Raw genomic sequence first — 27030 nt, 5'->3', positions numbered from 1 at the left:
CGCTTTTTTTTATAAATATATTGTATCTTTGCATAATAAATAAGAAATTACATTATCCTAACAAGTAGTAAAATACGAATAAACTTATATATAAATATATACATGTTTCGTAGTATAATATATTTAATGCTACAAGAATCCTAATTCTGTTAAAACAGACTTTGCCTGCTTTATAAGGGATTCCTTATACCTCCAAATTGAAGTATCTATTGCCATACCTTTGAGCAGTTCGTCGCATTCTTTTTTTGTTGCGCTATCACAGGTGGCTCTACAATAAAATTAAAAGAAACTGTAATATGCTAAATTTTACAATAGTTTTTAATCATTATATGTATATTTTAAAGTTAATATTATATTATTTATACAGTCCAAAGCCACTTTTCAGTTTTATTTTATTCCGAAGTACTTTTTTTTAGCCGAACAATGATCCTTGATTATGATCCACCTTAGATAGTGTCTGATGCCTGGGTTACAATGGTTGTTTATTGCTGAATTTTATAATTTTGGGCGAAGAAACACAAGCGAATATAGATATGAGTTAAAATATTAATGCTGATAATAAGCAAAGTGCTAGATTTGTTGTCTATGACTCTGGCATAATCCCAAAAATATATTACATTCGATTTAGATTTCGAGAAATACCACATATTCGATATAGATATTTGGTAGAAACTAGGCGTTGGAAATTCTTCCAAACATTTAGGAAATAGGCGGTAGGAGTAAATCTACAAACTGAAATAAACCAACAGAAAGTCATTCGAAGGACATCTCAAGTGACAAAGGTAGTTCTTCATACAACTCTACAGACCTGGATTAGTGATGGCATAATTTAGCAACTTTACCAATAACTGATACATCAGAGGTTTCATTTCGAGACTGGCCAACAAGGAACGAATTATAAAAAATATTGGAATTACCAAATATGATTTGGTAAAGGCGACAGTTGGCCAAACATGTTAATATTAACATGGAAAAAGGCAATAAATGTTCCACTGGTATTGTACTGATATTATACATTATAAAAACAATCGAGGAATAAGTCTTCAATCATTCGTTCTTCAGGCTTCGTTCGACAAATCGACCAAAAATGTGGCTTGGGTCTGTTTTCTGGGGTAAAATTGAATCTGGATGACAGAGAGAAGCAGCTTCGAAATATATCTAGATTAAGATGATAAAAAACCACCTGAAAGTAGGAGTCTAACATTGTCCGAGGCCAGAATGGTTTGCGGTTGATAGTATAGAGTGGCGACATTTTGTAAAAAATCTCTTGCATCACCAATTGTATATAAAATAATATTGCCAATGAAAAAAGAAAGTGATCGCACAATAAGCCTTCGCCAAATTTTGACCTTGGTTGTAAAAAACATGTTAATCAACCGCATAAATAAGTATTAATAATTGGAAAATTGGTAAGAAATGTATCATTAAAGGCAATCATAAAACTCGCCAACCTGCTTAAAGCACCATCTCGATTACACCTGTCTGGATGTTTGCATAATCATTCACATCACAGAAAACTAGCAAATGAATAAATTAATGCACAAATTAATTTGAAAAAGTCCTGTTAAAGTGGTTTGAGTTTTATAAGCAAACATTCAACAAGTGACCAGTTGACAAAAAACAATCACAGATATTATTGAAAACCCCTACAAATACAACAAAGTCTGCTCAGCTATATTCTTGAATGGAACACAAGCTTTTGATAAAGTCTGAGATAAAGGACTCCTGTATAAACTTCATAAAATGTTACCGAAGTAGTACGTGGAATTTTTAATCATCTATGTATCAACCATCATGTTTAGAATTTAACAAGAAGAAGCTTACCCCACAATGAAAGAAACAGAGAGGTGTCTTGTAAGATAGTGTTTTGGGTCCAGTTCTTTACCTACTCTATTCATGTGACATACCACACATAGAAAATGTTACTACAGTTACATTTGCTGATAACACTACGATACTTGCTATTAAAGACAATAGAGAAGAAGTAACCATAAATTTGTAACACGCAAATAATAATATATTTAAGTGGACCCAGGCATTGCTGCCTTGCAAGCAATTACCGAAACTCAAATGGATCTACGAAATTCAGTTATGGGATGTTCTACGAGAAGTAATATCAACATAATACAAGTCTAAAGTTCTGATAAGTATTGTGGATGTACACAGATACTGCAGGAACCAATACTTATTCGGATACCTTCGGATTCCAGCTGTTACAAAATAAATTGAGAGATTCACAACGGGCTTGAAGAAAGACTCCTAAATGCTGCAACTCTTGGACAACATTGGGAATTGTTAACAAGTGTTCGATAGATTAAAAATTAACAATTTGGTAATTGCTTGCTTTGAATGTAAATTTAATAAAACAACTCTATCCTACAAACTGTTATCGCTGTTTAATTAACTGCAGTTTATGTCTTCCCGAAATATATGCATTAGATATACTACAATGTTAAACTAAATTATATTTGATAACATTATTTTTGTTTTATTGTTTTTTTACGATAGTATTTTGTTATGTTAGAGTCATAAAAAACCAAACTTAAATTTGAATGCAACGTTGCATTATAAATTTTGATGACGTGCATTATCTATTTTAATGGAAGGACTATGGGTTATAATGCAGTGAATTTTACATCTGAACACCTGAATTTTTTTAATGTATCAGGAGCGACGATATCCTCGATAATGATAGAGTACGCAAATAATATGTATATAATATACAAATAGTGTAAAATAGTTTGTGTGTATACAAAAATTGTCTGCACAATTCAGAGATAAATCAAATTAAATCCAAAGCATCCAAGGTGTTAGAGGCCAACAAACCTTAAAAAGTATTTGACCAGACATGATCTATCTACCGATCATGTAAACATGAGATCTACAAATTCAATGGCTGCATTTGCGAAATGCTTTATAACGGAGGGCGATGCTAAGATGGGAAAAAATGTGCTACGTGTTACTACCATAAAACCTGAAAACATAATGAATGGAGGAATGGTATAACCCGATGGATCATCTTTTAAATTTTTTCCCAGAAAATGGCCCTATTTATGTGTAGAGAACTTCAAAATAAGCTCATTCTCGGGACTGTCTGCCTTTTCCAGTCAAGCGCATGGGAGGTTCCCATTATGATTTGGGCGGCAATATCGTGGTACTCATCTGGTTCTCTCATTCATAACCATGATCCCGAACAAACTATCTCAATATTCTTAATGATGAAGTATGACTAACAATTTGCTGCCAAGCATTGCCATATTTCGAGATGACAATGCATCCATTAGTTTGGGAGACATCAGAATATTATCAAACATTTTTCCTGGAGAGTACAGTGGCCAGACCTCAACATAATCGAACATTTATGGTGAGTTTTTGAGCAGATATTGACGTAGATTTCCAATATTCAACATCATTGAAACAATTGGCGAATGTCTTGGTACAAGAAATGAACAATTTTCGTTGAAAACTTTTCATGTGTTCTACAAATCTATCCTGAGAAGAATTGCAACTGTTTTTAAGGCAAATAGTGAATCAATATCTTATTAATAAATATTGCCCATAAGCCAGGAGTTTATACTAGTGTGTATATCATCTATATATGCTCAATTAGATTGAAAAATAAACAAAATCAAATTACCTATAGTGATTCAACTGAGAATCAACTGTTGGTATAGAGTATCCCCTGCAACCTTCAAAACAATGAATGGGATGATGGTTATGAAGGGCTATTACCCTCTCGGTATCAAAAAATGTTTTAACATACAGCCCAGGTCCAGTGTAATTTTTCGTTCTAAATACGTGTTGTAGCAAATGCATATAATATGGTATATCTGTAAATAATCTGCAGAGATATTTAAGTCATTAATTGTTAAGTTCAAATATTACCCCGATTTCGATTCATCCAGAAAACTGTCCAAGAAAAACGTATTTTGTGAATGGTAATGGGAGGGTTTTTTTTTGTTCTCTTTCATTGATTCTGAAACAATTTTCTGTAGAAGTGAAGTCCAATTCTGTGTAGATATTGGCATTATGACCTAAAAGATAATATTTGAATAAAGATAATATTTATAATGAGATGTTTCTTGAGATATTCACAAATCACTCAACAGGTCTGCAGTATAGTTATAAAATAAATTCTTTGGGAAATATTCTTTTATTATCGGCATAGTATGAATGAAGAATGATGAATGAGTTTGATTTGTTTTTGACTGTTCTTAATGGACTTGGTGCCGTCCTCTTAGCTCTTACTTTAATGAGATGTAATAGTACCGCATAGAGGCTATCCAATTTCACATTCACAATTATTTATTATACAATTATTTGTTTTAGCTAGAGCTTTTTAGATATTGGCAAATGCGGAATTTGATCCAAAAACAACATAGAGTCTAATTCTTGTCCAAAATGATACCTTTAGAGCGTTACATGCAATTTTATGGTCTTCTAAAGTTTCTAAAGTTTCTGGTAATTTTTATTAACCAGAATATACTGTAGTATTTGAATGTGCTTATATTCAGTACAATATGTCTTCTAGCTATTATTTGGTGTTGTTTCTTATAACAACGGCAATATTAAATGAACGCACTAAATTCAATTGCTTTGAAAGTAACAACATAGGTTTTCTAAAATAACTGTAACGTGTTATGAGCTGAATGTTTTTGACATGAACGTATATATCAAGGATTCCAGGCTTCCAAGCAGTGTGTTCATATGCGCTTATATGTCGATGACATATCTGTCTAAAACATATATGCACTTAGAGATACTTATTGAGTAATTTATTTAAAACAAGATCTTTAAATAAGTTAAAAAGTTGGTGTTCAAATAATAATTTAAAATATAGACTAAAAAACTATTAGAATGCAAAGATTGTAATATGTTATAAAATTATGTAACTAGAGGTAATAGTGTAATTTAATTCTTAAACATTTATTAATATGCCGAGTAATTTAATAAATAATCTCGTTCATTGGATATAAATTTATAATATGTGACATTTTGTTAAAGGATAAAAAAAATCCGCCCTACATTTATAATCAAAAAAAAAATGCCAAAGCCTTAAAATGATAATATTATATGTATTTTAGAATTACAATTCTGAAGAAAATTGGAAAAGTAGTAGCTAGTGAAATATTATCTTACTATACTTTATAAAAAATTATATTGTTTACTATTCTCTGTGATATACAACACAGAGACTTACAGAATATATAGAGACGAATCCTCAACTTACTATTAACTAGGTACTAATGACTGTTAGTTTATCATATTACCTCGTCAATATCTAGCAGAATAATATATTTGTATTCATACATATGGCGGTAGAAACAGTCATTGTAAGGAATCAGCTCGTTATGCCTCTTGGAGAATACTCTGTTCTTCAAGAAATATCTTCTTAACAAAGGTTCATTTGGTGTATAACCTGCTGTTGTCATCGGTGTAACTTCTACCTTGAAATAAAATTAAATATATGACTTTTAATTATATACCTACCATATTGTTTAATAATAACATAATTATGAAAATATTAGCAATTATAACAGATAAAATATTATTAAATTAATGCTATAAATATTTCGTTTCCGAAGCAACTGATTCATTATATAGAGTAGTATTCCAAAACTGGAAAAGAATGTTCACGTTCTAGCCTAACAATGATATGAATATCGATACCTGACCGCTACCCAGTTCCATTTCGTTCTCAATTATTTTTGTCTTTGTTAAATAGCTTTAGGTTACACAGTGCCAAATTTGAGGAATAAGAAGGAAGTTCTAAAACTGCCATTTTGTCTTCGGTAAATATTGAAAAATTATTGCCTTTGGAAAAACTGTAAAACGTTTTGGTCTCATATCAAATGACTGGGTACAATAAAATATTTTTGCAACATTTTTGAAGTATCAGCAAACACTGAATTTTCACACTAAAAGAGGGCATAAATAATTTGTTTTCTTTGTTGTTTGATTTTGGATTTTTTTAAAATATATCTATTTTCACTATAGTTTCACAAATTGATAAATTTAAAAATATAATCATAACCCGCCATGATAAGTTGAACACCAATATGAGATATTTGCGTCAGTGTTTAGTGACTGACGCTATAAAGATGTCGTAAGGTGGAGACATATAAAGTATAAGTATGGACATATAAAGGTATTATTATTAAAAAAAAATATTACAAATATATTATCCTAACGATGAGACCCTTTGTCAGGATATCTTTGTCGGTTTCATGAAAAAATCTTGCGTCCGAAACCGTTTCTATATTACAAAAAACTAGACAGATAAAATAAAATGTTATTGTCGATTTTAGATATATTTTTTCAACAATACTAGGATGCAAATATTATTTTGACTTGTTCAAATTTCAGCAGTTTATGGTTTTTACTTATACACTTTAAAGTTAATAATTAATACACAACATAATTTGTCGACCATCATTGTTTATTATTTGTATAGTTAAATCTTACAACGAAAACAAGGATGTATCCATGACAGCCTTTATTTTCAGCAGAAATAATACATTTTTAAGAAATAGCAACTAAAATAAGCATAACATGTATGTGTTACATAAGACATATAATTGAATATAGAATATAATAATACTATGTAAAACTATATAGTGCATATTCTATGCTACATGTCTTATATGTTATATATATATATATATATGTATATATATATATATATATATATATATATTCTCATTTCAGTTCCATTTCAGGATCTATAGTATCACCTCGTAAAATAATGAATAATTTATATTATATATTCAACATAAAATTGAAATTAATAATTCCGCTATGTGTAGGTGATACCACCAGGTTTTTATTATTCCCAAATTTATTTCGTTATTTTGTAAATTGCTGTATAAAGTTTGTTGGTTATTATAATTACCAAGTATGGCAGTATATAAATATAAATAAAGATAATAATCGCCCTCGATCCAAGTCAGTGAAAATATTAGTATTATTGCTCACCAATGTTAAATTGACGACAATGTAATAACACATTTCATTTAGAATAATATTATTTTTAGTTGTTTGTTCAGTGTTTCACCAAGAAATATGTTCTTAGTTATTCTGAATATTTTATGAATTAACATATTAGGTATGGCAGATAAAAACAATAAAAACTTTAAATGAAAAATTTTACTGATAAAAGGGTTTTGGTAAAACGGTGTGATTACCAACAGTGTTATGATGAAGAAGAATTATGGTAAAATTAGCGGCTTTTTGTTTAGGAAAATTTCATTTCAAACATCAAAAGATATCTATAGTCGGTCAAAAATTGGGTTGATTGTTAATATTAGGTGGTATATATTATAATTTTTATTAGGCATTCACTGAGAAAAAATATCTATACAATTATATATTGTTGTCTATTATTTTCCCTCGCTTTTTCTGACAACACAGCGACACCCATGTTGTGATACGTCGAAAGAATGATTGGTAGCGATATGTGAGCCAAGCTATCTTTAGCTAAATATCCTTCCTAAATGTTGTCACCCTTGGTGGGTGTTTTTATGCAAAAGGATAGTTATGTCTGTTAACTCTATGACTTCGGATAGTCCTAGTAGATCTACATTTCATCGATAGGCATAATATGCAGTGGAAAACTATTTCTATTTTGCCGTCCAAGCAATAAATTCGCGAATTATTTCAAGATTCAAAATGGTATTTTTCCATTCAAATCCTTCCTATTGGATCTCTCCCATCGCATCTAAACGTCTGCAAATAATTGCTTCATCAACAGATAATCTGTCTGGGAGTCCCTTTGAGAGTTTTATCTCCATTTTCCTTCAAAAGTTATCTAACTTTCTTGTTGTCAAACTTTTTCTCCGCCTCTGGGCCGTTCTTTGTAATCTACACCGTTTTTCGAAATCATTACATTTCTCTAGGATATGGCGGCTATATTTGATGGACTTAAATGACTTATGGCAGTAAAATTCTTCAAACCGACCAATAAAAATATGATTAGCGCTTGTACACACTGAATAAATTAACAATACTAAATGAAGGACTATTTGTTTATGTAAAGTAATATTGATATTATTGTATTTAATTATTGGGTTAGGTTGCTTACATTGATACCAATATATATCGCTGATTATACATGCAATACATCTAAATAAACATTGATGTCCAAATTAAACATTCATCCTGCAAAAGTATAAAGAACGAAATGATTGGGTTATTTTGTTATCTAATATGCTAAACATAATGAGACTATTAACGCCAAGTATTAAACCTATTAATTAGCGGTATTAAATCAAAAAATAAAATCTGAATTTGTCAAAAGTTACTTAAAAATTAGCACTGATATATCGCATCCCATATACCGTATACATTTTCATATTGATCTAATTGCTGATCTGCAAGATCAGATTGCTCTATCGAAAATGGCCTACGATATCGCCGCCAAATGCTATCTCTGATAAAGTTACTAAAAATAAATAAAAACATTACTAGATATAATTAGTTTTCTAATTACAAGCAATATCTTTGGTGATATAGGTTAATATTAACAATCGCGAAGCACTTACTTATGGCATCAATTTAAGTCATTTTCTACTGCACAATCAATCTCTATTTTAAAATTAAAATAATCTAATTGAAATACTAAATAAATTGTTAATGATAAGTTGGCAACATATTAAAAACAAAAATTTTTAAAAAAAAATGCTTTTAATAGAAAATCAGCACTTACCTGGCCCAATTGTTGATAATATTGTAGTACTTTACTGGTGTTCTTGTGGATATTTAATTCATAAAAGAAAACCTTGTCAGCACCCAAAAGTTTTACCAATTCAAGCCATTCTACAACTCGTACAGACAAATCTTCTGAAAAGTCAAGCCCCTAGAAATTTAACATAACTATTAAAAATTATGCTTCTCAGTAAGTACTATTAACAATTATTAGGAACAATTCCGAATTCAGGCTGACTGTATGATCTTAAATATAATTTGATGATATCAAATTTGAGACTTAGGGTGAAATTGACCTGTAATTATTGATTGGGTTTTTCATCTTTGCCACATGTTATGATATTCTTTGACACATTTCGTTTGCTTAATGCTATTTCAATTCAGTATCTGTATATTGAATTAAATATTGCATCAGTTATTCAGACTAACTAGACCAGCTCAAGTATAATTTTATACTTATCATTATATTTACTTGCAATAATATATAGTCGATGAAATTCGCTAAAATGTATTGGTACACCTACAAAATCGTTGTTATTATCTTATTACAGAACTAAATATCGCATAATAAACGAGTTTTAATGATTTAGATAAGAGTGGATACAAGAAGAAGCTCAATATTTATGTTGTACATGAATTAACAGTGAATAAAGTGATTGTGCTCGAAACTCGTTACAAGTCATTACTTCAAGAAAGTTAATTAATAAAAAAGACGTTGTGTTCTATTATGGTAATGACAGAACATAATCATCTTTAGTCATTGGATGAGTAATTGTGACGCACGTACGCATTTCATGTAAGATGACCCATTTTTTGACTCATAGGTCTCTTGTCCAGGACCGCCTTGTATCATAGACTACATATTAAAGTAAATAATTTTCTATTTCTTTATTGAAAATGTTTATTCCTCATTCGATAAATATATTAAATTTTTCCGATTAATAAACTAAATTTGTCTGAAGTGTAAAATTTGAATAGAGCTGCTGGTGGGTATGTCTCTTTTTTAAAAATGTGGCGATGGTAATCAATATAAAAAACTATTCATTTAACAATAAAAATCCCATTGAACACAGCTGTTTTAAGTTATTCATTATATCACTGATACAACATTTACATAACATTAAAAACAATTGCGCTTCTAAGCTTTATAAAACGAAATAATAGGAGTACATATTTTATAACAGTTATATGTCACTAAACATTTCCATTTGAATTGCCCAAACAATAGGCGATAATAAAATTACAAGAATTATTTATGACATAAGATAAACACTAATCATCAGGTATATTTAAAATATATTCTAAATAAAATAAATATATAAACCGAAGTATTTTTAAAAAAATTTACGGTATAACAACCACTTCCATACTTTTGATCGCCTTTTTAGGACCGAACGACTGATAGGACCTTGGATATATCGGAGAAAAAAATTTCGACATTCATTTTCCCAACAATCAGGATTATAAATATTGATTCGTATAGTGGTTAAAAAAATATCCGAAATTCAAATATTCTGTTGCATATTTATGAATTTTTTTTTAAATATCGAAAAATAAGGTTATATGGGTCAAAAAATATCGGCTAAATATATACACATTTTAAAATATATAGAATATAAAAATAAGTACTATAATTATAATAGTATAATATATATATATATATATATATATATATATATATATATATATATATATATATATATAAATATATATATATATATATATATATATATATATATATATATAATAAGGGTATGTGTTTATCCTAGACCGTCTAGACATAAGTGTTGGTTTTTATTAGAATAGGATTGAACAGGCCACATCCTTTGCACGCCCTTCCGTAAAATAAAATAGTTCTAATGTAGAATAAAATTATGTTTAAACCCTTAATTAACTTAACTGCGAAAAATAGCCATAATCCTAACCTGAAACAATTCTGATTTTATTTAATTATGAAACTTATTTAATAATAACTTGATTATGCTCAAAAACAAACAAACAGTACATAAATTAAATAACGTTATTTTATATTTAACTTGAATTTGTAAATTAATCAGAGCAACATAATAATTTATGATCGAAACTGACAGGTTAAGGTGAGATAATATGCCTTAAATAATATTTAACTGTTTAATTACAGTTTTTAATGTACCAAAATATAAACAAATGTGGAAAAAAGCATGGCAATATAAAAAAATACCCACACTATATTCAAATCACAGCGGGAAATGTTTTAGATGCTAAAAGAGAGCCGTAGGGGTAACAGGTGGTTTAGAGTCCCCTGTGAGGATGAGAAAGTGTACATGACTGAAATCGGAAGGATGGTATGTACATGGACACAAGAATATCAGCTATGCGTCATGGACACACGATCCGGTCAGCTTCTCCTAAATACTACATATACGACTAGGTATACTCTTGAGAAGGCTATTCTGGGATAAGATTTTGAGGGTTATTTACATATAATTTCCCGCCCGGTAAATACAATTTAAAACGTCTGGTATGCATCAACTAGTTTTAGTTAATTCATTTAACCTGTACACTACATTTGAAAAATATACCTACACTTATTATATATTGTTGTTCCTCGAAACATTTTGCTAAATGATGTGTAAATAATAAACAAGTTAAGTAAATAGTTATAAAAGTTACATACATGTACTTATATTTTCAATACACAAAAGATAACTGTGATAATTTTCCCATCTAAAATAATGACAATTAGGTCAATCAACATAAAAATTATATAATTCTTGTGTTAACATATAATTGACCCTGTTAAATTTACGTTCATTAGTAAATACGTATATTAAACCATATCAAATTGTTGACATGCCGGCTTAGATTCGTATGACTATTTAATCAGTAGATGTTTTCTGTATATTATGATCTAATAGAAGTGGGCTTTAAAGACCACTCTAGAAAATAGAATTCAATAACAGTGGTTAATGATTTGTAAGAAGCGTGACAAACCTAAACGACAGTATCTTATATGCCACCGCGTATTTTGCCAAGGACAAAGAGGAGATTTGAAAGTAAAAATCTCTCAATAAGAAAAACTTCTCAATAAGAAGAATCAATTTTGTTCTGTTTATTTATTTATTACCCTTAGAGGTTCAATAATCTAGCCACTGGGCAATACGTATTTATTATGATAACTATATATATTACTAGCGACCCGCCCCGGCTTCGCACGGGTGCAATGCTGATACTAAATTAAAACACTACAGAAAAAATATGAACGTTGTATATAAAAACATAGCGGCTCGCTCCGACTTTGCACGGGCATAAAATATATATGCCTATGTCACTCAATGAAAACATGATTAAAATCGATCCAGTATTTTTGGTTCATTCATTACTGCCCTTGGCCTGCACGCATTAAATTTGGAGTAAAACAATTCCTCTTACCCTATACTTACTATGAAGATTTCCTGCTATCTTTGGAATATTTAAATTCATAAAATTTTTATTACATTACACATTTTTAAACGCAAATTTTAAATTTGTAATATCTCCGAAAATATTTGTTTAATTTACATGCTGTAAGGAACCATATTGATCTATATTAATTGCACACTGTATTTAAGGTACTTAATTCGATAAGGATTAATGCCGTATTGCTTAAAATAGCTTCGTAAATAAGCCATTTTCTCACGTAAAAAGTAAACAATTAAAATGGTTAATGTGGGTTATCTCTAAAAGATAAACATATACCATCGCGGACTTTTTTGTAGACCTTTTTATGGTGTACAATACTGTAGTACATTAATTTGATCTAACTCGTAGGGTTAGGCAGCGTTTTTGCTAATTGCTAAATAAGCCTAAAAAAATAGGTTAATTTACGACATCACGTTAGAAACCTCTAAAATTAGCAATGTTGCTTTAGTATATTATGCATGTATTATACATATAAACCTTCCTCTTGAATCACTCTATCTATTGAAAAAAACCGCATCAAAATCCGTTGCGTAGTTTTAAAGATTTAAGCGCACATAGGGATATAGGGACAAAAAAGACGACTTTGTTTTATACTATGTAGTGATATTCAGTTTAATAAGACCCAAGTTTGATTGATGAATTTATATAATATTTTTTATATTTACTAATCAAAACATATTTTTAATAAACGCAATTTACAATTCTTACAATTACCAAATGTTTGTAGTTATTGAAAAACAATAAATTTTATATTCCACAGATTGTTCAATTTTTCTTCTTAATTTTGTAAGCAGAACTACGATATATACGATTGATCCCCGTTGATCCAGTTTGCTGGTATTTCCTATTCTTACTACCATATCTATTTAATCATCTGTCGTGTCTCCCTCATCTATTCTTTAATTTCCAGAATTTTATTTCTAATTAATAATAGTTAATTAACACAATTTAAACAACACCAATAGATTATTCTTATTCTAATTTTTTTCCTTTGTTTGAAGGTTTATTTCTCGTTTGTTCTATTTGAGTTATTGTTTCTGTTTCTACTTCTTGTTCTCTTACATCTAACATTGTAAATTAATTATTTATTTTTACTTACCTATTTTTTTATCTAATCTTAGCAGAATTATGCCTCATTATATATCTCAACGTAGAGATAGCCTTCTTTAGCAATGCTTCCTAGATTTGTTGAATTTTTATAACGGTTTTATGTCTTTTAATATATCGGATGTACCCTTTAGAAGGTGTCCGGTTCTTGATCTTACTTTATGTTTAGAGGTTAGGATATTAAATAATTGTCTTCAATTTTTTCTATTATAACAACTATTCGTTTAATTTCGAAATCGTTTAATTTTCAGTTCTTTTTCAGTAGCTCTTCTATTCGCTATATGACTAAGATTTGTCTCATTTGAACGCTTATTTGGTCGGTCTTTCTGAATAGCTGTGTTACTTAAAGCTTTAGGTTTTTCAAATGCTAAAATTAGTCATTATATACATTTTGATCTTCCAGCTCATGTTATTCGTTTCAGATGGGAGAATAAATATTCCGATGTGGAATAAATTCAGAGGATAAGATTACAATGTCTGTCGAATAAAAGTTGAACAAAGGCCACCTGAACAAATTAGAAGTAATTAGAATATATTTTATGATCAGCTATAGCTTTGCAGCAATACCATCATGTTGTATGATGACGATTTATTTCAATATGTTTCAAACAAGTTATCTAGATTTTTAACAATTGACCGGCAAAGGCTTTATTGTTCTTCATTTTTTTTCAAAATCTTTAGCGAAATTTCAGACGAGAGAAGGTTACTAGATGTTATATATCTTTATAGCCACCTGTTAGGAAAGATCCAAATAACCTTACGGCCTTATCTTTGTATTTTTAATTACATTATTTCAACAGTTATATAAGTGGAGAACTTATTTAAAGAGAACTCAGCGTATAATATTATTTATTTATTTGATTCTTTTAATCATCAGGACATGTCTCGACTCCAGTTGAGCCTCTGCTAAACAGACTGTAGCTATCGGTGCATGTAATAAAACGAATTCAAAACTGAGAAATGTAATTAAAACAATTAAATATATTCATTGCTGATACAGACCTGTTTTAGCAAATTAAAACTAAAATAATAATAAAAAGCCAAATACTACTGGTTATATCTTACCTTAACACATACAGCAAATTCCTTTTGCTTCGCCGACGGATTATATATCACCCTTAAATTATTGGTGGCTATGTCACAAGGTTTATTAACTATAGATACGGAACTGGGTGTAGCATTCAGAAAGGCTTTTGGTAGTTCACAAGTGATTAGATAGGGTTCGTATCTATCTATGTTTGGTAAATTCCATTCCTTATACCTATACAAAAAATATTAACTGATACAATATTAAAGCAGTCCACTATATTAGCAACATTATAGTCCTTAATTTTTTCTTTTAGTCTAGATTAATTTCCAGTTGATAATTATGGTTTTAAAAATTAATAATTAAAAATTTTATTATATTTTTGCTTTTAAGAGTAAATCTGCAATAGCATTAGTAAATTATTGAAAATTTGATAAAAAACATGTAATATATAAAAGAGCATTTAAATAAGTTATCAGAGTACATTTCAGAGCTTTGATATATTTTCTTATTATTAGTTATTGAAAATTTTCATGTCACCGTAAAATGATTTAACAGATTTCATAATTTTAAAATAGTTTAATACTTGATAATCTTGATAAATCTAGTTCAGCTTAAACAATTTCACGTTATTTTTTCGGCCATCAATTAAAAGTTTGGACAATGAGGTCACATTGACAGCCAAAACCTGCCAAAAAGAAATCGTGTTTATGTGAAACAGGTGACGAATCAAGATCAATTATGGTGTTACAGAGATCAAATATACGAAGTGCATAAAATAGTAAGTATTTTTTTAATCGAAACTTAATTTAATACAATTATTTCATAACATAATCGAAACATAATTTATTGATAGATGTAGATTGAGAGATGCTTAATGGAACTTACAGAGATTGATTATTAAAGAATACAATTTTTAAAAACATATAACAAAATCAATTATATCTACCAAATATATATAGTACACCGGTGGAGAAAACCCTAACAAGTTCATCAACAAAGGCTGCAATTAAGGAATGGCTTAAAGTACATAAAATAAGTTTCGAGGAAATCATGTTAAAGAATGAACTATTTGAAATTATTACACGGTAAATATAAATGAAATATTTAATTGCACTTTATGTAATTTACTTTTTTAGAATTAAGCCTGAGAAAAGACACATAGTAGATCAGATTACTGAATGTTATGGCCCCGGAGTATTATGTCACCCTTCCCTATCACTGCATTTTTAATCTAACTCAGTTGATATGGGGTATTGCAAAGAATTATTACAATAGATATTCAGGTCGAGAAGGATATTCAAACCAAAACTGTCTGGATTTATCGAAAGAGGCATTGTCGAAAATAACACATTCAACTTGTATGAGTTCGATCAGACACATTGACATTGGCATTGACAAAGGGTAGAATCTTGAGCAAGTTTTTAATAGATTGGAAATAAACAGCTCGGTTATTAACTTGACTAGTATTTCTGAAAGTGACTGTGATTGAATAAAACTTTATGAATGTTGGTTTATGATTCAATGCTGACGATTACCAAGACAGGGTGATGAAAGAGAGAACTAAATGTCAGTATACAAATAATATACTTGAACTGTAGGGAATTGTATTATAGAGTGTAAAAGCTTTATGATCATGTGTGTTATTGTTCAGAATATACATGAACGTTTGGTTAACATGTATGAGTAAAGAAGTAACACTAACTATTTTGCCAATATGGCAAATACATTATAGAGTATGCAGTGATTAAATGTAGTTTTATCAAGAAATATGTATATAGATACAAGTATACATTGCATCAAAAGAAACAAGAACTAAGCGTAAAACAGAAATATGCTCTCTAATGAAAGTAAAATGCATTACTCAGATATACAATTGTTACTTAACTGAATTAGGCTTTCAAGGGATACCACTACATACAAAAACGCGTCTAGAACCTTACCGATACTAGTGTGGAAAGAAGCTCATATATAATAAAACAAATCTAACCTATAAATGATTGTGGCTGTAAAATTAATTTTAGGTTTAAGTTCTTCGATAATAAATGCGTTTGAATTACTATAATGCTAAAATAAATTATATTTAATTATAATTATATTGTATAGAATATTTGTTCAATTATTTTGTTTATATTAAAATTTTGTTAAATGTTAGAGCCTAAATGTACTAAATCTCAGAGTTGCTACGGCAACATTGCGACGTTTTCCGTGTAACTGCTATTTTGAATTGACTATATGTACTTAACCTAGCAAACCAGGTCATATGCACAATCAAATTTTTTGGACCTGAATAATCTGCTTCGATATGGATGTAGAAGTTTCTCCTTAATTAACTCTTGACTCTTTGCATTTGGGATTATCTCAATACATCTAGATTTTATCGTCATAATACTCCGCCGAGAGATCTCTTTTTACTAGACAAGCAATAAAACATTAATGTCAAATTGGTTCGAACCTGCATTTTCGGTCAGTTTCATTTTCATTTTTATAAATTTTATCGGTCAATTGATTATCCAATATCCAATAAGTCTTGGAATTCCTTTCATCCATTCCTTGAGGCCATTCTTTGCAATTGACATTAAAATCACTATTTTTAAACCTTTGAGAGCAAAACCGACCATTGAGTGAGTTAAGACAAAAGAGTAATACCATAATATCTTAGCCGTTCATTTCACTTCAGTAGCATGTTTCTCATAATCAAACAACAAAGTAATTAATGTTGAAGGGACAATTTTCAAGAGTCCGTCATTAGCGCGTCTCTAAACTGAGTATCAATTAAAAAAAAGCTTATAAAACACTTGTTCATATTCATCGTCGATGAAAAGACATGCAACCACTTAATATAAAACTTAATATATATAAGTCAACTACCAATGACATATTAAATACCAAGTCGCTAAAGCGTTTTAGTAAAATAAATTCGTTTTATTTTTTTTAATGCTAGCTGTTTGAGCAGGAAAAATGCCAGGTATCTTGTATGGATATTTTCACTGTATATTTGGAACTCACCAAAAAAGCATAAAGAACACCCACAATAGACCATATACTGAAGTCTGTTTTATTGTTTTTACTATATATAGTTCTCCCTCACAGAATTGGCAACATGACTTATTTATAAGCTCATTATTTACTAATTTTTTTCAATACATCTATTTTACTAATGTTTATATCAGAGATATTTAACAGATGATGAAGAAACTGATTATTCAGTCTGGAAGGCCACAAAATACCTAATGCGCTCCCCCTATAAGAAACTTATTTGGGAATAGGGCACGTGACAATCACAAAAAAGCACAAGCATTTGCTGGTTATTAAAAAAAAACTTTCAAACCAAACGAACCTAATAATGAATATAATTTGCCGGATATGCCGAAAATTAGATGATTTAATTAGTCGCGCCGAAAGAGCTAACCAAAGTTACGACTTAATAACAGGAGAATTGCTGCAAAAACTATCAAGAAAGGGAATTATTAAACCCACCAACTTGGTCAATATAACATTTAGATTAAAACATGTCCCAGACAATTGGAAGATGACGAAAATTGTAATGGGATCATTACATTGGATTTGGAAACATTGGAAGTTACCAAACGAATTAAAAACATAGACCTATATCATTGCTGCCAGTGAAAAACTCCTGTTGAAAAGAATAAAACGGATCATAGAGAAAAAAATACCTAATACCAACACCCCAGTTTGGGTCACACACAGCAAATGTTATTGAAAAAGCCTACGAAAGTAAAAAAGTATGCTCATCTATATTCTTAGATGTAGCACAAGCCTTCGATAAGGTTTGGCATGTTCATAAATTACAGAAAATGTTACCAAAACAACACACCAAACTACTAAAATCGTACATTACAACCAGAATGTTTAGACTCAAACAAGAACAAGCTAAAGCGGGTGTACCACAAGGAAGTGTACTAGGGCCAATGCTATATCTACTCTACACTTGTGATATACCACAAATGGAGAATATTACGATGGCTACATTTACTGCACACAAGCTTGTAAAATAAAAATTGTTGAAAGAAAATCTATGCATGTGCAGTTCACCTATAAGCAGACCGTACAAGCACCTATCATATTAAATAATATTATCGTTCCATGTAGCAACAACGCTAAATACCTCGTAATGAATCTTGATGCAAAATTTCGCTGGAAGGAACATATAAAGAAGAAAAGGAAAGATCTGGAATTGAAATATAGGAAAATGTACTGGCTAATTGGAAGAAAATCACAATTATCAGTACATAATAAATTATTATTATATAAGCAAATACTGAAACCTATATGGACATATGGAGTTCAATTCTGCAAAGAGTAACATAAATTAAATACAATTTTTTCAGAACAAAGTCCTGAGAGGTATTTTAGGTGCACCCAAATACTATAAGACTGATTACCTACATCGAGATCTTCAGATACCCACAGTAAATCAAGAAATCAAGAGAATTGCAAGGTGGCATGAGGAAAGACTATATTATTATGAGAATATTGAAGTATTGCAGTTTTTGGATACCATCAGAACACGACAGAGACTCAAAAGAATCAAACCATCTGATCTTGTGTAGTGTTAGGTACATTTAATAAATACAGCAGTGTCATATATAAACATTATTTCACCAGAGACTGAGGTGGGCCGATGGGTCCTCCTAGTTATATACCTAGATTTAAGTTATAATAAAGATAAATTTTAGTATAGTCGGAAACAACTCGAAATAATGTAATAAATAAAGAAACTAATGTTTAAAAGTTTTGAAATATGTACCTGTATTTTGAAATTAAACAGACAAACTGGGTGATATCAAAAAAACTTTAATTTAAACAAGATATTGTATTTTGTAGGATTTTACAATAGTTAATAATTTTAAAATACTTCAGGTATTCGATATGCTAATTCTATATATTTAGAATTTAAGTATTCCTTTAAACTATCTAATTTCTCCTTATGCTTCTATTTTTTTATGAATTACTGCTATTATAATTAATAGTATACGAATATTAAGACTACATTATTAATATTAATTTTAATTCAATGTGTAAATTAAGTGCAACTCTGTAATTCAATTAACGAGATTAAATAATAAAGCTATTATTTGTTAATTTATGATTGTTTAATTTAAATTGATTAGTTAGTGGATTACTATCGAATTATTATTGATAATGTTATTAAGCTTTATGGATATATAATTATATTACGTACCAAATATATTTATACTCCTTAACTTTAACAATAATTGGTTGATTTCTGTTTTCGAACCACAATTGGCAATGCGTATTAGGAGATGGATTTCTGGAATTTATTAGACCCAATATTCTAACAACTGGGCCTTCAATGTTTTTTGGTCTATTATCCAGATATGCACCATATAAGTGAAAATATGTCCTATCTACAGATTCGAATATTTGCCAGTACGAATTGCTATATCTCATATCAAGTATATTTGGAAATCTGAAATTAATAAAGATATTAGTGATATGTACAAATTAATTATTATAATACAAATTTATACAAAAAATCCATCCAGAATTTGTCACAGTGTCTATGTTGGTGTTGCTACTCCTATTTAGGAACTATTGTAATTATTATTAGGAAGTTAAGCTATTGTCAAAATCAATGTTCAGACTGAGGACTGATTATTTAATCGTTTGTTGGCCTTTATAATCACAAATAAATAATTCAGCAACACCCAAATGTGTGAAGCTGCAGAAAATATTACTGCAGTAGACGAGAATATTTTATATATTTCGCAGACTTTAAGTCGAAATCTGCCGAGATTTAAGTTCCCGTAAATATAATATAATTCACATCCGGATAAATTCAGAAGCAGTTCAAAGTGGATAATTGAACGCTCATTTGTACTATAATTTTCAAATGAACAGTGTAATATCTACCGTGTCAGAAACATATATAAGGTCAATGGATATGACTAAATAAAAGTAATTACAAAAGGTAATAATCATCAATCCATAGTCGGCGCTTGCGAACACCAATACTATCTCAATTACTACACTGTTGTGGTTGCAGCAGGACTTTGAATATCCTTCATTAAATTTTGCCACAGTTGAAGATCAACCGTAACTATTCTGACCTCGGACAATGTTAGTCTGCTATTTTCAAGATCGCTTTCTAAGATCTTGACTATATAATTTTTGGTGCTGTTCATTGAATTATTTACAAGAAAGATAGATTTCGTCATAGACAAGGAATTCGTCATTCATTTTAAACGACATGACATCATTTCCAACATAATATCAAAGAACGACATGCATAATTTGCCTTAAGTGTAGTATTTGAATTACCTCCAGTCTTTAGTTTTGGAGCCCTACAGAAGGATTGCCAAAATAAGATAAAGCGAAATATGCTATTTTAGATTTGATTTTAATCCTCCTCTTATCCACACACAATATCTTAGAGAAGCAAAAGGTCTTGTCACTTAGGCGATTCGGCTTATTACTTCTGCGATGCAATACCTCATTTATCAATAATTTGATCTGTCTAATTCGGTATCTCTGCATTGCAAACTATACCATGAAGAATGTCAGACGCTCCAATATATTTATAAGTGAATACAGCACTCTAATCAGCGAAAATCGAATATGGCCAGGAATTTGCAGCACTGTATTGAACAATATGTCTCTCTTTGAAAGCTTTTCACATAAATAAATCCACTACTACATTGATGCAAAGAAGAGACGACATCTCCTTGGCTCACCGTCTCGGACCGCAAATAGATTTGATAAATTATTTCGTGCTCGCACTAAGGGAGCCATCGCAAAACGCATGAAGCCGTTTGATAACTGTTATAAACATGTTCGATTTTTCAGAGGAACAAGTTAGAGTAATTGTATACTAAAAGACTAAAAGCGGAACGAAAACAAATGAAAACGACGATACACCCTTTGACATTCCTCGATAATCTGACAGAGCACTAAAATCTGCCTAACCCTTTCCTAGCCCCCTCGATTACCTAGCGAGATTTTTAAAATCTCATTTATATGATCTTCCTAAATACTTTTCCGCGAATATTGTTCTTCGATATTGTTTACAGTAGATTTTACCTACCACACCGCGCAAGCTTCCGAGTTTCTTGAATCTGAATCATATTTAATGGCAACATTATACGTACCATGTTGAATAAATAAATCAGAAGATGGGTAGCTGGCTTGCCACAGTTTGTATAGAAAATAATTCCATACAGGAATAAAAAATATTAGAACCGAATCGGATCATACCAAAGTCATAGCGAAGAAAAAAAACGTTCGACGGCATATTAAAAACCACAGCGTATTGCACTGTTTATACTTGGCTTGGATTAATTTCGTAGATCTCAAACTTCTTCTTGTGTAATTTAGCGAATCGGCTGATGAGTTTTCAGCCCCATTAACTAAGTAGTACTAAATTAAACTAACAACCTGAAGAAAATGCATTGATAAGCATTTTACAAAGTCAAATATTGAAAACAATCGATGACTGAACGACGACGCTTGTAATAGGAAATTCCCAATAATAGAGCGACAAAATTTGTAAACCAGGTATAGGTTAAACCGATTCATATTGCTGTTATCAAGATAATCCCAAGCTTTGAAAATATATCTATAACGATATAAATTTATAAGAATTTAGTAGATATAACCGATATTAATGCTGCAATTTTATTAAAATATGTCATAGTCAACAAAGAAATATGGTTTTAAAAATATTTTACGATACCGTTTATCACTTATCTTAATGTTTATTTAATTGCAATAATATTTAGTTTCAAGTTGAAGGATTTTCACGCCATTATTCATAATCAATTATCGAAAAAAATCTCTAAGCCATCGTAATTATTGTTGTCAATAGTTATTTGTTAATTAATAATTTACAGGAAAATTTTTAACAAAGCTTAGAAAAAACCTAATATACATTATACCAACATATATGTCCATTATACTATTCAGAATCGAACAGAAACGCTATTATTTAGAATTGCACGAAGAAGGGAAATATCCTAAGATTTCTGCTAGTTTATGCCAGTTTTATATTAGATCAAAAACAGAGCACTCCTTCAACAGCAACAGCGAAAATTAATCAAGAACTCTAAAAGGAATCAAATTAAATGTATATCTATTTATTTAATAATAATAATGTGAATAATATAGATAATAATAATGTAATATAATATGAATATGAAATGTGTGAAAAATAGTTAAGAATGGCGTTACATATGAAAGGTGGATGGAAAGAAATGTAAAAGCGAAAACAACTCAGGTAGAAATGCGATAAATGCGTTAAATTACAAGTACTTTACAAGTACATTAATACTTGAAATGTTTTAGTTATTGCAATTTGTAAATTCAATAAAATAATAAGTAAAAGTAAAAAAGAAATGAAATGTTATCTGATAAGTTCGAACATATAACCAAATCAGCCTATAAATGCCGTTCTGCTATTAAATGTCTGCAAAATTCTACAAGAGGCTACAAAAGGCTGTTTGTTTTAGCGCATTGCTTATTTTGAAACATTTCAAATCGCTGGTTGATTATTGATCGGCTTATGGTTATATTCTGGTTAAAAATGCCGAAGCGATTAGATATTCAGAGTCATTGCGTCCCTAATCATTTGCTTCAAATAGACACGAGATAATAGAGGCCCCCGTCCTGCCAGTAAAATGCGTTAGAAAGTTGCACTGAATATTGGAATTGGCACAAAATATTAAAAAAAAACAAGAGGGTGACGAATCAAGGGACCCGTGATGTTAGCTCTGTCACGGATCAAATATATGAAATGTAAAGAAACAGTGAGTAGGAAACTAATCTTCAAACAATTGCTTCAAAATAAGCAGTTAATTTAAGAAAATTTACAGGTACGTGGCTCCTTTAATGTACAACATCACTTCATACTCGGTTACAATTTATATACTGGATTAGAATAGTATAATGGAAATTTGACAAATTGCTTTTTTTTAAAGAATGCATTAGGAGAATTAATTAATTAAAAAGGAATGCAAAAGAACATAATACAATCAGAGAGAGTTTATAATTTCAATTTGTGTATTTAAATGAAACATGGACATTTCAGAATGGGAGATTGGGTACTTATGAGAAGATGATAATAAAAATAGTGTAAAAAATAAAAGTTGACGGAATGAGGTAAACGTTGGAATATTAAATGGTTATGTGTTAGTATCAAATATACATTACTTTCATCAGATATATAATTCTTAACTAGGCAGAGTGTTATTCCAGGGGATACCACCAAATGAAGAAACGAACCTAGAACTCTACCTCATAGTTGGTGTGGAAAAGAGTTCAATCTAAATATTATAAAACAACCCTAACCTATAAACTATTATGACTATAGTCGAATGAAGTCCCTCAATAATAAATTATATTTAATAACATTCGATTCGTTTCACATTTTTATTTAGATTATAATTTTAATAAATATCAAAGTCAAAATAAACTAAAACTCAGGATTAACGCGGCAACATTGCGACGTATTGACGTCATCAGTTAGGTGCCGCGAGTTTACACTTCTATTGTACGATTCTATATGATCTTCAAGTAAGGATGGTAATGTAGGAATAATAAAAGCTCAGAACAAGATACTACGTAATCTTGTAGATGCACCACGTTATATCAGCTGTGTCGGTAATTACCTTATAGTTTCTGTAATAAATGTTATTAGCCATGTAAACAATATTGTGCTTTGACGTATGATGTCGACTGCTGACAATCACCTGAAAGCTACCACAGTCCTGTACGTTCTAACGAAACAACAGCATTAGACGTAAAAATCCGTTATGGAAAATCTGGAGTTTTATCTCTGAAACTGTGAATTTGCATTACTCTTTGTTATGTCAAAAGAAAAAAGCCGCCAAAAGTCATCGTCATTCAAACATTTGAAACGCGGTTTCAACCATTCAAATGTAGTGATTTATAAACTGAAATTTAGCAGAAAAGTTGAATGTGAGCCGGGTCTAAATATGCGAATCAAAATATAGGAAGATGAAATGATTAACAAGGAATTAGAGAATCAGAATAAGCGGCAGAAATGCTTCTTCAAAGTCATAAAAGTAGAACATATCAGAAATCCCAAGCGAAAAAATCAAGGTTGCCACCTGGCGAATGAATCATCTTTACTTCACTCCGTCGCAGACACCAAAACCAACCAGAGAAGTAATGAAAACATTTGGATGGAAGTTTTAATGCATACGTCGTACTCTCTAGACTCACCTTCATCCGACTACCATCTTTTCGCATCGATTGGCCTTCTCGGGAATTGTGAAAGTAGGTAATTAAGTTAAAAAGTGGCTCGATGAAAGTTTAAATTTAGAGAAAGAACTGTTATTTTGGAAGGTCATCCATAAATTTCCTGAGCGATAGAATTAAGTGGTAAATACTTTGAATAATTAAATAAATTACAGATTTAAGACAAGTAGAGTCAGATCAAAAAGTGCCAATACCTGCGAATCTGCAGCGAAATGTTGTTAACTGTTGGTTAATTAGTAACGCGATGTTCATTTACATATTTAATTTTCTAATTTAATTTGATAGTAAATTCAAAATCCGACATTATGCCACACACACAAAATAAGTTAATATCAATTATGGAAATTATTGATGTTATAAATATACAGCGTTATCGTACTTACATGGCACATGATGCATTTATCCTTAATGTCTTGTGTATATTTTGATTCCAAAATTTAACTGGAAGATTAGGCAATTTATGTTGTACTTGTTCTAATATTTCCTGCTCAGAATATTTTGTCTCGTTGTCAATTTTAAGGTTCTTATGTGTATGGCTAACATTTCTCGTTTGATTATAACTAAAGCTGCGAACGGAACTGAAACTATAAATGTACTTTAATTTTTCAAGCTACTAAAAATTGAAGTTTTATTACCCGTCGCTGTTAAATTTGAGTAATTTTACTAGAAATATGAGTAATATAATTGTTGCAAAAACGAAGAAGATTTTTGCGCTAGGCCGAAATAACATTTTTTAATTAGGAATGAAAATATGTGACCTGAAGCATCTGAAAAATATTATTTATTAGATATGGTACTTATATTTAATAAATGGGGATTAAATATAGCAACAACAGACATGAGGTAACGGTAATAAAATCAATTATATTAGCACCAATCAGGAAGTGAATTCTAATCAGGATCTGCCCTCATTGAAATATATTGTGCAAATCTACGGCGCAATTGTGATTGTATTAAAATTACGTATGTGCTACCCTGTTTCTAAACAGGACACCACCACCATTAACTTAAATATACAATACATAAATATACAAGATATATCACTAATACTTGTTCTTGTGTATCAGTCAACTAATCCATATCGAACTCTCAGAAAACAAAAAAAATTATACGGGTGTAACCAAAGTCAAATATTGAAATTTCGATAACGTGCTAGGAATTTTTCTAAAGAATTAATAGGATTATTAAAATTAAGTAATTGTAATTAAATATCAACATTTGGAATGTTGTTTGTTGTGCAATATTAACTCTTTAAATATAATGTTAATGCTTCTAGTAAACCCATAAGTTTCATTCAATTCCTGTATACTGTCGGTATCAACAATGAGAACCCAAGAATGGCAACTTTTATTTAGTCATTTATGTATGTTATGTAAACTCTAAGCGTAATCAGCGGAGACAAATTTCCTGGTGGTAACCTAACGTTTAAGATCGGAAATAGAAAAATAACCTTCGAACATGGTGGTGACAACATTAAAGTTTGGATATACTTTCTGGTAATAGAGAAGGGTCGATAGTAATTAACATAATTTAATTTTATAAAATCTGTTGGACAAAATAGAGCTACAAAAAGAATATAGAAATCACATATTCATCACATTGTTAAAACAGGTTTGGAACGATATTTCGGCAAATTTAATAAACATATTAAAGGGATCAATGTCTGAAACATACCAGGAAGTAAATGATAAACACACTTTTCCCAATCAACTATTTAAATATGATTTTTTTAGCACTAACATATTTTGAAATTGTTCACATGTAAAACATTATTTGTAGTATTTAAAGTATTATTTAGTTATAATTATTAATAGAATGTAGGCAAAATTAATACTATATATAATAATATTTACGATTTCTGCATTTACAACTGGAACTATACATTAAAAATAACCTGAATAATTATGAAAGTAAAATATTTTCCGAACATTATTTATCAGGAACATTTGAGTTTTAATTTTATCTTTACTTGTATGTGCTAAGAAATACGAACATATAATTACCAATAAAACAGAAGCTTAAGCACTAACTATGTTTTCTGAGCAAACATACAGTTCCTATAGTATTAACAAGGTATTAATTCCTTAACATAATTTTTATGGCGCAGATACATACTCTACATATATACTTTATATACCCAAAACAATTTAAAAATTATAACTAGTCACTAAGAAACTTAAGCACCGCAACTGTTCAACTAAAACGGAAATATAATTATCTACCTATTCACATATTATATATAGAGATTGTTGAAACAATATTAATTAATTATTGTTGATACTATGAGGAAGATAAGTAGTGATAAGATAAATGTTGTCTAATACCAGGTACGTTACAAAAATTGGCGTGCTAATTTAATTTTTTATGGCTAAGATTAGTATATTAAACTTAACTTAGTAGTTCTAAACTTCCAACGACATGTGTCGAAAAATTGCGAAATTCTGATGGTGAATTTAAGCATTATGGTATTTTTACTGAAGTAAGTCTTGTTA

General features: G+C 29.9%; 1 protein-coding gene across 4 annotated transcripts; it reads right to left on the bottom strand.

Annotated features, from left to right (window-relative positions):
• Window positions 1-26752, bottom strand: LOC143192711 (uncharacterized). Of its 4 annotated transcripts, XM_076398205.1 has the most exons (11): window positions 26654-26734; window positions 26542-26595; window positions 25174-25305; window positions 24922-25122; window positions 19485-19733; window positions 14317-14512; window positions 8705-8854; window positions 5271-5447; window positions 3886-4034; window positions 3638-3841; window positions 1-268 (listed from the first exon to the last, which is right to left on the bottom strand). In XM_076398205.1, the coding sequence occupies exons 3-11, from the start codon at window positions 25266-25268 to the stop codon at window positions 130-132; spliced, it is 1560 nt and encodes a 519-aa protein (XP_076254320.1). In that variant the 5' UTR covers window positions 25269-25305; window positions 26542-26595; window positions 26654-26734; the 3' UTR covers window positions 1-129. The 4 variants fall into 4 exon arrangements, with proteins under 4 accessions (XP_076254320.1, XP_076254322.1, XP_076254321.1 ...); XM_076398207.1 differs by lacking the exon at window positions 26542-26595 and having other exon boundaries at window positions 26676-26752; XM_076398206.1 differs by lacking the exon at window positions 26542-26595 and having other exon boundaries at window positions 26654-26736.
• Window positions 26753-27030: the final 278 nt, after the last annotated feature.

The sequence above is a fragment of the Rhynchophorus ferrugineus genome, unplaced genomic scaffold (genome assembly GCF_030347505.1).
Source record: "Rhynchophorus ferrugineus isolate W39M unplaced genomic scaffold, kcgeb_rfMv2 rfM3, whole genome shotgun sequence".
NCBI classification, from domain to species: Eukaryota; Metazoa; Arthropoda; class Insecta; order Coleoptera; family Curculionidae; genus Rhynchophorus; species Rhynchophorus ferrugineus.
This window is presented reverse-complemented; position numbering and strand designations above follow the sequence as displayed.

Bases quoted from the DNA above. Each gene is read 5' to 3' on its own strand.
- LOC143192711 (XM_076398207.1), bottom strand. From the start codon at position 25,268: ATGTTATTTCGGCCTAGCGCAAAAATCTTCTTCGTTTTTGCAACAATT. The intron at 19,734-24,921 runs GTAAGTACGATA...TATTAATTTCAG, and splicing joins ATAAATGCATCATGTGCCAT to ATTTCCAAATATACTTGATA. The intron at 5,448-8,704 runs GTAAGTGCTGAT...TTTTATTTCAAG, and splicing joins ATTATCAACAATTGGGCCAG to GTAGAAGTTACACCGATGAC.